The 13,843-nt window shown below is 37.7% G+C and overlaps 1 protein-coding gene across 2 annotated transcripts in view; it reads left to right on the top strand.

Moving 5' to 3' along the window:
* The window catches only part of clcn5b (chloride channel, voltage-sensitive 5b), a 156,796-nt gene that overhangs the window by 86,901 nt on the left and 56,052 nt on the right, over positions 1–13,843 (top strand). For both annotated transcript variants that reach the window (XM_060832729.1, XM_060832732.1), the window contains exon 3: positions 485–636. In XM_060832729.1, coding sequence (XP_060688712.1) covers positions 485–636 — 152 coding nt within the window. The remainder of the gene's footprint in view (positions 1–484; positions 637–13,843) is intronic.

The raw sequence follows: 13,843 nt of genomic DNA, 5'->3' as shown, positions 1-13,843 counted from the left end.
CCCATGCAAGAGCAAAAAACAGAAACTGATTTAAGGCACCTATCATTTAAAATATTAAAGAATCCTAAACTTGCAACAATGCTTTTCCTTTTGTAGGCATTTTGATCAGATTGTCGGTATTCCAATTTTGTGTAGTTTTTTTCTGGTTTTCATCCAACTGTAATTTATAAAACTTGTTGTAGCCACCCAGCATGATCTGGAAATTAGTTAGTCTTGCCCACACTTCATCTGCCTGTGTAACTGTGCATTTGCGAGGTCTGTTCTTTATCTTGCCTCTGCAGCCTTGTAAGTATCTTACCAGTAATAGTGAGTAGTGCAGATCAATGTATATTGGTGACTCAGCACAATTAAATTAGTCACACCAGATCAGTGGATGACCCCATTGGCATAGCCTGGCTGTGAAAAACTGAAAATAAGTATGTTTTAAAACTCCTGAGTTTATCTGCTAATGTTAATGGTACGTATTTATTTTCTTCTTATACAGGGTACACATCCTATAATGGAACAGGAATGAATGGTTCAAGCAAGATAATGGATTTTCTAGATGAGCCAATACCTGGTTTAGGGACATATGAAGATTTCAATACAATAGACTGGGTCCGTGAGAAATCCAGGGACAGAGACAGACACCGAGAGGTATGTTAATATCAGGATGAACAGTGTTGTATGAAACACTTGAACAAAGTGCATGTCATTGTAACAGAATCTATTTAAATGCTAAACCTTGTACAATACTTGACAATGTCTATCTGAGGTTTATTTTATTTAGAAAGAATCCATTTTCTATTTCCGTTGTTTGAATTGTCTTAGTGCTGTGGAATCAGCTCTAGATGGGGCAGATTGATATTATATTTGAGTATTTTCTATTCAATGCATCTTATTGCGAATGAAAGCGCATTTAGCTCAATATGAACAGTAAAGAATTTTGAGTGTATGGACTGAGAGGATTAAGCTATATGGATAAAGCAGGTTTTTTTTTAATTCATGCGCTGTTGGTGTCAATGGCTGTATTTATTTAACTGGAATTTATTCCTCATTCTATTTGTCTTTGGGTAAGTGGTGGCGAGCTGCTTTCTTGCACCATTGCATTTCAGCTGGTGTAGGTACACCGAAAATGCCATTAGGGATGGAGTTCCAGGATTATGACCCAGTGACACTGAAGGAACATTTATATATTTCCAGACAGAATAAGTAACCATTTGGAGGTCATGTCACATGTATCTGCTGCCCTCTCACTTTCTTTTAGATGGGAGTTTTCATGGTTTTGGAAGCTGCTGTCTAAGGAACCATAGTGAATTTCTACAGTGCATCTTGTAAATGGTACACTCTGCTACTATTGTGCATTGGTGGTGCAGGGAGTGAATGTTTATGGATGTGGTGCCAGTCAAATAGACTGCTTGTTTGAAAGAGAGATGGGGAGACATACAGCACAGAAGAATACCCTTTAGCCCATCATATCCGTGCCAGTTAAAAATAACCACCTGACTATTTTAATCCTATTTCTCAACACTTGGATGACTTAGCATCACAAATGCACATTTAGGTATTTCTCCAATGTTATTATAGGTTCTGTCTCTACCACCTTTACAGGCAGAGAGTTCCAGATCAAAAGGTTTTGTTTTCTCCCTTCTCCTCCAAACCTTCTATCCTTTACTTTAAGTGTCTGTCCCCAGATCATTGATCTCTCAAAGAGGAAATGTTCCTTCTTGACTCCCCTGTCTTTGCCTTGGTAATTTTATACATCTCAATCATGTCCCCTTAATGTCCACGGCTCAAAAGAAAGCAACTCCTGTCTGCCCAAACTGTCTTCATGACTAAAACTCACCAGCCCAGGCAAGATCTTGGTAAGTCTCTGCACCCTCTTCAGCGCTATCACATCCCTCCTATAACACTGATTTCAGAACTGCCCACAATGCTTTAACTGCAGCCTATCAAATGTTTGTATACTTCCAGCATAATCTCCCAGTTCTTAAATGCTATGCACTGTTAATTAAGGCAAATATCCCACATACCTTCTTAATTGCTTTATGCACCTGCTCTTATCTTAAGGGACCAGTGGATATACCAAGGTCCATCTGCTCTGTGCTACTTCCCAGGATCCTACTGTTCATCTTGTGTTCCCTTGCCTTGTTTGTCCTGCCCAAGCACATCCTCTTATCACTTTCCAGATTGAATTTCACTTGCTACTCTTCAGACCATGTCATTTTATAGAAGTAGGACACAACTGAGTGCCTTCTTTGACAATTTCAGAGAGCAGTTAGGGATCAACTACATTGCTTGTGGGTCTTGAGTCAAACATCTAGGCCAGATCAGCAGATGTCTGGCCAGCAGACCAACAGCAGATTTCCTTCCCTTAAGGACATTAGAGCATCAAATTGGTATTTATGACAATCAATGATGATTTCACAATTGACACTTTTAGTTACAAATTTGTTTTGCATTCAAAATCTACCACCTACCATGCTGGGATTTAAAGTTGAATCCTTACAGCTTTCCTAGGTCTCTGAATTACTAGTCCAGTGACAATTTCACTATGCCATCACCTTTGTCAGTTGAAATGCCACAATATTTTATATTATAAACAGACCTTTTGAGAATTATTTAATATTTTCATCGTCTATATTATGATATTCATTATATAAAGAACAGAGAACAGAATTGTTTTCAAGAACAGTTTCTAAATCACTTTGTTTCTGATCCAAGGGGCAAGGTGGCTTTGTTGGATTTAGTTCTGGCAAATGAAGTGAAACAAGTATATCGTGTCATTGAGGGATAATTTAGGGTGTAATGTGCATGGGTTTATGAGGTGTAGGTTTGCATGGGCAAGGAGAAGGAGAAATCCAGAGTTAAAATACTTATTTCACAAGTGTGAATTTCAGTGCCTGAAAGTAGATCTGACTGAGGCAATTTGGAATTAAAGATTGACAGGAGAAACCTCAATGGAACATTACATTCCAGCTTTCGAAGCGGAATAGTTGTCATACAGTTAAAATTCATTTGCACAAGTGAGAAAAACTTTTTGGTGAGGTATAATTCCATTGATTTGGCTGAAAATGGACTTCTGAAAAATGCAAGTCTCACAGAATAGAGTTGCCAGTAAAGGTGAAGTCAATGGAATATAAAGGATGTGACGAGTTGGATATAAAGTTGGCTATGTGACAAGTATTAGCGAGTAATGGTGATTTTGTTTTTTTTTTACCCCAAATTAGAGAAATGTAAACAGTGAGATTCCTCAAGAGTCAATCACAGGATCCTGGTTATAAACAATGACCTAGTCTTGATTATTAAAGTCACAGTTTGAAAATTTGCACATTACACAAAATTTAATAGGATGGTGATGGACATTAAGAAGACAGATTGAATGAGAAAACAAATATAGATGAAATTTTCTGTCAAGAAGCTTTAACTGTTACATTTTAGGAGAAGGGATGGGCAACATAAATTCCAGGATGTGGCACTAATGCAGCAGCAGAAGTAGAGACATCCAGTCGTTATAGGTATATAAATCATTGGTGACAGGGAACGTGATTAAAAAGATGTATTGCATCCTGGTCTTTATAAATGGCAACATAGAGGACAAAAGCAGGCATTTTATGATGAACCTTTTATAAAGCACAATTCAGCTTCAGCTAGCATATTGTATCCAATCTGGCACCCAGTTTTAGAAAACATGTGAAGATTTTAGACCGAGTATAGAAAAGATCAATGGTTCCAAGGATGAGGGACTTCAGTTATGAGTTTAGATCGGAGAAGATGTGATTGTTATCCTTGGAGAATAGATTAGATTAGATTAGATTACTTAGTGTGGAAACAGGCCCTTCGGCCCAACAAGTCCACACCGACCCACCGAAGCGCACCCACCCAGACCCATTCCCCTATATTGACCCCTGCACCTAACACTACGGGCAATTTAGCGTGGCCAATTCACCTAACCTGCACATTTTTGGACTGTGGGAGGAGCATCCGGAGGAAACCCACGCAGACACGGGGTGAATGTGCAAACTCCACACAGTCAGTCGCCTGAGGCAGAAATTGAACCCGGGTCTCTGGCGCTGTGAGGCAGCAGTGCTAACCACTGTGCCACCGTGCCGCCCACAAATAAAGCATTGAGTGAAGATTTGACAGAGGTTTCAAACTCGTGTGCTCAAGACAGAATAAATAGGGAGAGACTGTTCCCACTGGCAGAACTTTGAGAATCAGAAGCTGCTCTTTTAAAGGAGTGACAGAACAATTAAGAAGATCATAAGAGAAAAATGCCTTTATGCAGTGATTTGTTAGGATTTGGAATGCACTACCAAAACACATGATGAAGTCAGAATCAATTGTAACTTTCAAAATGGAATTGGATAAACACATGGAGTCCTGTAAGTCATTTAACCCCAAGAAGAGGGCAGTGAAGTGGGACCAGCTGGAATGCCAGCATGCAGCCAGTGGACCAACTTGTCTCTTTCTGTGCTGTAATCTATGATTCGACAGTGTCCAGTTTAGGTAAAACTGCTGCTCTTTACCCATTGCCTGCCTATGCTTTAAATCCTAACATGAGATATTGAATAACATGTAGCAATCCACCTCAATAAAACAAACAGCCCTTTCCTACGATCCTTAAAGAAATAAATTTTGGAATAACCAATTAATGATCACTTATGTACACTTTACGGAGTGGAGTGAAGTGCTACACACTTCATCTGGAAGGTAGATTAAACTGGAACCCAGAAAAGAAGGAAACCAGAAGCAACATTGATGCCGTTATAAGTGTAAACCATCAATGTTTTACTGGGCTCTGAAATGTAATTTTACACAATCTGAATTGTTTTCTCCTCCAGAAGCATGTAATGCACTGAAAGCTTATGTTTTTGAAATTGGCAAAATTACTCCCAGTTAGGCTTCTCTTTGTCAGATAAAGAATAGTTGCCAGGAATAAGGTCTGGAGGTGCCGGTGTTGGAATCGGGTGGGCAAAGTTAAAAATCATAACGCCAATCGTAGTTCAGCAGGTTTATTTGAAAATACAACCTTTTGGAGCACTCCTCCTTTGTTAGATAGCTAGTGGAGTAGGATCATAAGACACAAAATTTTGCTATAAATTCAGTGTCCTACAATCCTACTCTACTAGCTCCCGGACAAAGGGGCAGTGCTCCAAAAGCTTGTATTTTCAAATAAACCTGTTGGACTATAAGCTGGTGTTGTGTGATTTTTAACTTTGTCTAGGAACAAGGTGTAATTGCATGGTAAGTATCAGGGGAATGGAAGACCTGTTGTGAAAGAAGCGATGCATGCGTGTGTTGGACAGATGATGAGAGGAATGCTGATAAAAGGGCTTGATGGAAAGAGAATGAATGCAGGAGTAAGCCAAGTCTTCAGACAAGTAGTTTTGCATTTAAGATGTCACATGAATGGTCTTTTCATCAAAAGTGTTTTCCTGGTGTACTACTGTTAGTTGTTAGCTATATTCTAACTAACATATCGAAATTAAATTGTGGGTCTTTACCAGATTTTTGGTTCTAAACAATTTATTGCATTTGCTACATTTAATTGAGCTTTCATGTTTCTAAATTCCAACCCAACAAAACTCTGATAATAAAACAGTCCAAGCCCACGTGCTTTAAGACCTTGAACAGCGGTCAGCTTTGAACTGATAAGTGGCAAATACTAAAGGATTGAAAGAATAGAACGAAGAATTAAAGGCTGCTCAAGTCTGACTTTGCTGATAAAATATTGCAATCTGTTTTGGGAGACTGTTATTGATTTTATGACTTGGTGATCACAGTTAGCTAATAAAGGCAGTTAAAGGTTTATAAGTAATTTTCTGAAAGTAGATTGTTTGTAATAAAGCAGCAGTTTAGATATGTTTTGTCACTTTATACTTTTGTAAGGTTTGATTTGTCTTGTTAGCATGTAATGAGATACAGTGAAAAGTGTTGTTTTACGTGTGACAATAATAAACATATCAAAGCTATGACACATTAAATAATTAGATAAACAAAATACACAGCTGTGACAGTTACGGATGGTTGTCAGTTTTTTCAGTCTCATTAAAATGGTGAATTGGTATGCTTTTCCTTTATTGGTCAGAGTATTGAATAAAGGAGTTGGGAGGTCATGTTGCGGTCATGTTGGGAGGACATTGGTTAGGGCACTTTGAAATACTGCTTTCAATTCTAGTCTCTCTGCTACAGAAAGGATGTTGTGAAACTTGAAAGAGTTTAGAGAAGATTTACAAGGATGTTGCCAGGGTTGGAGAGTTTGTAGGGAGAAGTTGAATAGGCTAGGGCTGTTTTCCCTGGAGCATTGGAGGCTGAGGAGTGGCCTAATGGAGGTTTATAAAATCATGAGGGGTATGGATTGGTGACTAGCCAAAGTCTTTTCCACAGAATGGGGGAGTCCAAAACTAGAAGGCATAGGTTTAAGATGAGAGGAGAAAAGGGGCCTAAGAAGCAGCTTTTTCATGCATAGGGTGGTTGCCAGAGGAAGTAGTGCAGGCTGGTGTAATTACAGCATTTAAAAGGCATCTGAATGGGTATATGAATAGGAAGGGTTTGGAGGCATATGTTCCAAGTGCTGGCAAATGGGACTAGATTAATTTAGGATATCTGGTTGGCATGAACAAGTTGGACCAAAGGGTTTGTTTCTATGCTGTATAGCTCTATGACTCCCAATCTGCATCTGAGGAACTGTTGCCTGCAATGTTGTAGATCAAGTGCTTGAAAGTGGGCAAAGAGTTGAATTTGCTATTTCTGCACTGTATCCTTTCTATCATTTATAGAATTACAAAAACCAGAGAAGATAAGAGGAGTAAACCATTCAACCTGCCAAGCCTGCTTCACCGTTCAGCATGATCATTGCTGATGCTCCATCTTAGCCTGCTGCTGAACTCTTCCCATGTCACTTGATACTTTTAATGTCTAGATATCTACCTACTGCTTTCTTCAATATAATCATTGACTGACTTGGCCTTCACAGCCTTATGTGATAATGAATTATATGGGTTCACAATATTCATTGAAGAAAGTTCTCCTCACTTCAGTGGTAAATAGCCTACACTGTAACTTGAGGCTGACTGCTGTTCTAGATATCTCCTAGCCAGGAGAAACATCATCCCTGCATTCAGTCCTCTCCGTTTCAAAGAAATTCCCAAACATTCTTCTAAACTCCAGTAAATGCTATGGTTCCTTATCTATCAAGAGTGAGTTAAACCTCTCCACTTGGTGCACAATGGCATTCCCATTACTAAATCCCCATTACTAACATCCTGACATATACCATAGGCTAGAAACTTAACAAGACCAACTGAATAAATACATCATTGAAGGAGCAGGCCAGAGGCTGGAAATTATGTTGACTGGATGCACCATTGACTGGACATCTGAACTCAAGAGAACAACCTTGTCCTTCTCCTTCCCATGGTAAATCTGAGGAGGAACATGTGCAGATAAAGCACCAATCAATAGCCACAAGCAGCAGACCAGCCTGTAGAGGTGGAGGATCCAGGCCATCCGGAGCCTTTGCACTGAAAACCAACAGCCTGTAGCAGAATATATAGCTGATGTTGGAGCTACCTTCAGTTAATCAACAGGTGTCATTACCACCTACTAGGTGGTTGTTGGATGAGGACCTGCAAACACGAGAAATCATGCAATGCAAATTATAGATTATATTAATATTTTAAAAGTCACTACACCTGAACTTCTTCACAGTACCTCGGTCCAGCTCTCCACTTGAGACCCCTGAGGCATCTCCCAGTCAATTGACAAATGTATGTGGAAGGTTACGGATATTGTCTTCCAGAGACTTCATGAATTTCTGAGATTCTCCTTGTATGTCAAGAGCAAGGCAGCCAGGGCCATGTTATTTGCTGCAACAGCAGGTTTCTTACTGACAGTGTGTTATGGATTGCAGACATGGTGCCAGTAGAACTCCCTGGGATCATCCAGCTGCCTTTAGCAACAGAATACATTTCCACTGCGCTAATGCTTAGCTGATATGTAATCAGATTAAATACATGCTCCAAGCTTCTGTGTGTAACCTAAGGAGCTCTCACAATATGTACATTCTGGAGTGCTGACAAATGGGTGAAGTTTCTATTGTCTTCTATCAATTGTAGGGCTGGTTCCTGGAAGACGAGTGTTACCCCACATGATTGTTGATGCCAGTGAGGAATCTGCAGTGCTGCTGAGGAGCTGCTTCACAACAGCCATCACTGAGCAGATTACACCTGCTCAAATTGAGATTCAGATGCTTGCACAACCCAAGTAGTACACTGAAATATTCCCCTGAAGGAGTGTCTTACATTATCCCAGTTTACTTCACTCTCCACATTCAACAAAGGCTACTTAACCTGTTGGCTTAGAACTCTGTTTCCTTTTTGAGACATACCTCATTAAGATTTTTAAGTTACGTTGATGATCTTTAAAAAATTTACAATGGCTTTGTTTCTTTGAATAAAGCATTCTGTTGATTATTCATACTTCTTCGCTTTGATTCATCCCCAGTTTGTCCATTTGCACTTTACTCCCTGCAGCGTTTATGTTCACAGAACTTCCTTGTGAATCTTTTTAACTGAAACAAGGAGAGCAAGTTCATAGCCAGAAGAATGATTTATTTGAAGTTTGCATTCTCAGAAAGATGAGGTGTATATAGCATTTATTGATGGTTACGTTGTAAAAGACGTCATTTGAAGTTATATCACATGATGTCCCTAGGGTATTGCAAAGTGCTTTACAACTACAAGAACTACAAGGGTGGCAACAGGTCACATGCATGCTACACCCACACTTGTTCAGTTGTTATCAGTGTATGCTATTTTATGTTACTTTTTTTTATCATAGTGAGACTCTCTTGCAAAGAGAGGAGGTTAAAAGATTACTGTTTGAACACTTCTGTGGAACCAAAAGTAAGTAATTTGCTTCCACTAAATTACAATAATATAATGAGGCCAAAAAGAGAAAAGTTGAAAAGTCATTAGTTAAGATATAATGTAATATTTACTGAACTTTATTCATTCTTGCTGAGTCCTGTTATTTTCAGGCCTCTGTTTCCAATAATGTTGCAACACCAGGGTCAATTGAGCCATTCTGGAAAAAGTCCAATGCCCTTTGCTGTACACCTCCATGACTCTATGAATTGGTCACACTACAGCAGTTAGCAGATAAAGTGCTCTGCCCTATGGATTTTGTAGGTGTTTCATTTGTTATTATTACGACCAAGGTGTAAAACTTGATCATACACTTTTCCTCAGAATTTCTTAGTTCATTATTAAAATCTACATACTCCTGTAGTTAATGTCTAAAGGATCATTAAGTATAAACTGTCACTGTTGAGAATGCAAAAAATACTGAAATCACAAACGTATATCAGAAAACATTTTCTGTACAAACTATTATTCAACCTGCGGTCAGAAGATCATTTACTGTCCGTTGTTTTTTCTTATCTACTTTATTTATTTAGGAAGGAGGGGGTGGTTTCTGCCGTTTGGTCCGTCCCACTATTCAGTGAATTTGTTAGGATTTTTAAGAAAGGCAAGTGATATCTGTTGTTTTATCAATAGGAATGCAGTTCTTCTATGTGAAACGTCATTATTGTGAATTCCTCAGGCATTCTGTTTTTAATTAATAGAATCAAGTTCACTACTTATTTATGATTCTGCAGTAAATTTGGAAGTAGAAAGAGGACAGTAGACCTTAAAATGATGAAGTCATAACAGCCTAGAACCCTTCACATCATCCCGATCCCTCACCCTTAAGCCGAGATCAGTGGTGGCCATGCCCTCAAGTGGTCTCTCCGCTCTGTATTTGTTTCTCCTTATGTGGCTTTTAAAAAAAATGTAATACTGTTCCAGTAAAGCATCTTGAGATGTTTTAAAGCATTGAAGTACCAAATATTTATGTTGTTATGAAGGTGCTATATAAGTTAAAACAGAAAATGCTGAAAATACATAGCACACCCATTGTGTCCTTTCATCAGATCCATGGGAATAAAAGTTTCTTTTAAAGTTATGAAATACAGGTACAATTTTTGGCAGACTAATGCTGTATGAAAACTTTAATAAAAGGGCACAAGAGACAATAGATTGAATAAAGGTAATTGTATTATGATTTTTTTAAACTTTGCCTGAAAGCTGATTTTGGACATTATAAGAGGCCTGTGAAGGTTTCTCAGAAAGCATGAGATCTTTGGGACATAATAGTGCCATCTAGTGGCAACAGTCTAGGATTATAGTGACCACCAGGAATTCAGGTAATAAAATGCCAAAGCTAAGTGTAGAACAAAACTTATTTCTGATTTTAAGGAATAAGGAATGTACTCTTACATGGTATATCCAAAATGTCCTGAAGGAAAAATGCACCCAGTTAAGTATTTTCAAAGCATAGATCTGTTTAAATGCAAGATTACATGTAAGCCCATTACCACAAATAATAACAAATTAAGTGACTACGTTTTCTGTTTTAATGCTGCTGATTTCATCATAAATGTTGACCAAAAAACAGAAGGGCTCCTCTCTCCTTCAAATAATAATACGATAGAAAGGAAGGTGGAAATTCAGGTAACATCGAAAAGTCAGAAAGAAAGCACTTCCTCAGTGCTGGATTGAAATGTTCATTTAGATTAAGGATTTAATTCTCTGGTATGGAGCTGGGAGAAAGGTGAAAAAAAAATGTCAGAATGAAATTTTGTTGGAAAATAACTGAATGGAATTTTTAAAAAGTTGTCATGATGTGCTATGTGCAAGTAAAGTGATGGCTGAAGTGCACAAAACCCAATAGAATCAAGTCCAAGAAGACATATATAGCTCAAAAAATATATTTTCGACCTACACACAGATTAAAGTTGATCAAGAATTAAAGACTATTGTACATCTTTTTTCACATCTTTGAAATCAGTTGCTGTGAATAATAATAAAAAAACTGTCTTGAATTTCCTCGTTCCATAACAATTTACAGAGGGATCAGTCTCTGTGTAGAATTAGTATTGGAGTAAAATTAAATTAAGAAGTTTTGAGGAAAGCCTACTCACCATGGGCTGTAATTGGTTTCCTGACAACTAGAAAAATGTATGCCTTCTGATCATAACAATTGCCAATCCCTCCTCACATCATTTGGCTAATGCTTCTGCTATAAAAATCTGCCAGTCTGTGGTGTTGTATTTTTACATTTGTGTTTTTAGGATAATGAACTTCCCAGTTAATTCCTTAATGCTATCGTTCCCAATTAAAATTGGCTGATTGATGGGCCAAATGGTCCATTTCTGTTGGTGCATCTCTGGTGATATTACTGCCAACCCAAATGTCAGCTAAATATTAAGTTAACCAGGGACATAAATCCACAAAAATTACAATGCAGAAAACTATTTGTATAATAATAAACAAGGCCGAGAACTACTGCCTCCTCAGATGTGGATGATTATATGTATTTTAGCCATTTCTTTTTAGGGCCTACAGCATATGACTAACTTTAGAAAGAGTTGCAAAGAATGTTCCGAGCATTGAACATCAAAAGGGCTAAAACCATTATTCTTGCAAACCCATTACTGCCTTTGAAACATCATGAAATATAAATGTTGAGCAGCATCTTTATGTAAAGTTATTTAGTGTGCTTTTGCCATCACCTTAGAAATAGTTCATTGTCCTTACAGATAATTTAAATACCTAAGCAAATGTACATATGCTGTGTGCAAATGCCAAAATTTGAGAGACAGCAATGCCTTTAAAATTCAAAACCAGTACACAAGTTTCTGATCGTTGTCTGCTGTAGATTGATGTTTGGAACTCTGCAATACATTTGACTTTGAGTCACAGACTAGAAAAAGAGTAAGTAAAGTTGTGCAGAATTAAACGCTTTTTAGTCTGTCTCCTGTGATATGGAGACAATACAATATATTGTGTTATATTATCTCTATATATACTGAAGATTTGGTTTATTTTATCACCATCAAGAGCATGGTAAGATGTGAATTCCGTTAAGTTTATTTAATATAAATTTTCTTTGCTATCTTGTAACCAAGAAACAAATTCTGAAATTACATTTTAAATCATTAACTCCTTGATAAGCAAGCATAGCATACTAATGGGCATAATATGTTGTATGCATACAAAATCATTTGGCAATAGTGGAGAAAAGCAGCAGAACATCCATTAAACTTTAACTCACTGGTTCTATGAGCCTTTCTAATGCCAATGCATTTTAACAGAATTGAAGCTTGATAAGGTAGGGTGTTGATGTTCTATTTTAACTTTTTATACCAGTATGGCTAGAACACCAGTGAGCTGGATTTTGAAGTCACTGCCAAAGGAATTGTGCTTGCCATTTATCTTGAAAAAAGCTATACATAAAATTTTAATGGGCTAGAGAGTGAAGATATCCTTTTTTTTTCCAAAGAAGCTTTGTAATTGGCATCATTTATTATGAATCTTTTTGGTCTATTAACATGAAATGCAGAATAAACTGAGCAAGCAGTCATATTGAGAAATCCTCGCGGAAGGAAATAAGTACACAATTGTGTTTAAACCATTGTACAGAAAGTGAAATAATTCCAAATGTGTAACGCTATCTTTAAGGGATCCAGTTAATTTTCTAAAGAGGAAGTGGACTCCACATTAATAGAATTTGGTTTTCAAGACCAGAGAATGTTCAGCAATATGGCATTTAACACCCAGTTACTTTAGATTGAACAAAGCCTGACTTTATCATCAATCTTTCAAATGGGTATAGTATATCAATAATTCTTGCCAAATCAGAGATTCTATGTTGATTCCATTGGTGAAAACTGCAATACCACATCCTGCAGAAAAGCAGAATATCTCAAGGCAGGACCATCAGAATTTCCACATGTAATTCTCTGTGTGAAGATGTCAGAAATTGCTGTAATCTTTAACTAATAACAGTAGCAAGTGCTCACAGTTTTACGATTATTGCTACCACCATTCAGGCTAGTTATTTTAGCATTATGATTGTAATGTAAACATATCAAATGATCTTAAATATTAGAAGAAACTATCTACGTTGTTAGTAGTCTTTTAAATCAACGGGGAATGAAAGAGTTAGTACCATGGGCAAGAAGCTGAAATGTATGATTTGTGTGGTTGCAAGCTAAGTGACCTAGAAAATCTCAGCTCATTCATGTTGTCCCTATGTTATTTTGCATCAAATATTAGTTAATATATGCATCTGGAAGTTCCGAAGACTGTTAAAACACTTCTATCATAGAAGCCCTACAGTGTGGAAGCAAGCCATTCATCCCATCAAATCAACACCGACTCTCCAAAGATCATCCCATCCAGAGAACCGCCCCCACCCCCAACCACCACCACCAATCCTATCTCTAAAACCCTGCATTTCCCATGGCTAAACCATCTAGCCTGTATATTCCTAGATACTATGAGCAATTTCAGCATGACCAATCCACCAAACCTGCATATCTTTGGACTGTGGGAGTAAACCAGGACACCCAGATAAAGCCCATGCAGACATGAGAATCTGCAAACTCTACACAATGCCTTATATGTTTGCAGTTATTCATAACTTTCAGGATGCTGATTTCCCATCTCTGAGGAAGAACTGAATCCCACAGAAAGAGAACTATTATAGATTCAAAAAATGTACTGATTGAGTTAAATAGTGCTTTTTTGATTCAATGACATATGCAACGTAAAACCAAAATTTGCCCTTCATATTCACATATTGGTATTGTCTTTCATATTTATGCACGAAAGTAACAACAGGAATTTTTAACGATATTTAATTGAAAAGCTTTGATTGCTTATGTATCCTCACTATTTAAGCCAAATAGATTAGATTAGATTACTTACCGTGTGGAAACAGGCCCTTCGGCCCAACAAGTCCACACCGACCC

This window comes from Hemiscyllium ocellatum, chromosome 11 (assembly GCF_020745735.1).
Source record: "Hemiscyllium ocellatum isolate sHemOce1 chromosome 11, sHemOce1.pat.X.cur, whole genome shotgun sequence".
In the NCBI taxonomy this organism is placed as follows: domain Eukaryota; kingdom Metazoa; phylum Chordata; class Chondrichthyes; order Orectolobiformes; family Hemiscylliidae; genus Hemiscyllium; species Hemiscyllium ocellatum.
This window is presented reverse-complemented; position numbering and strand designations above follow the sequence as displayed.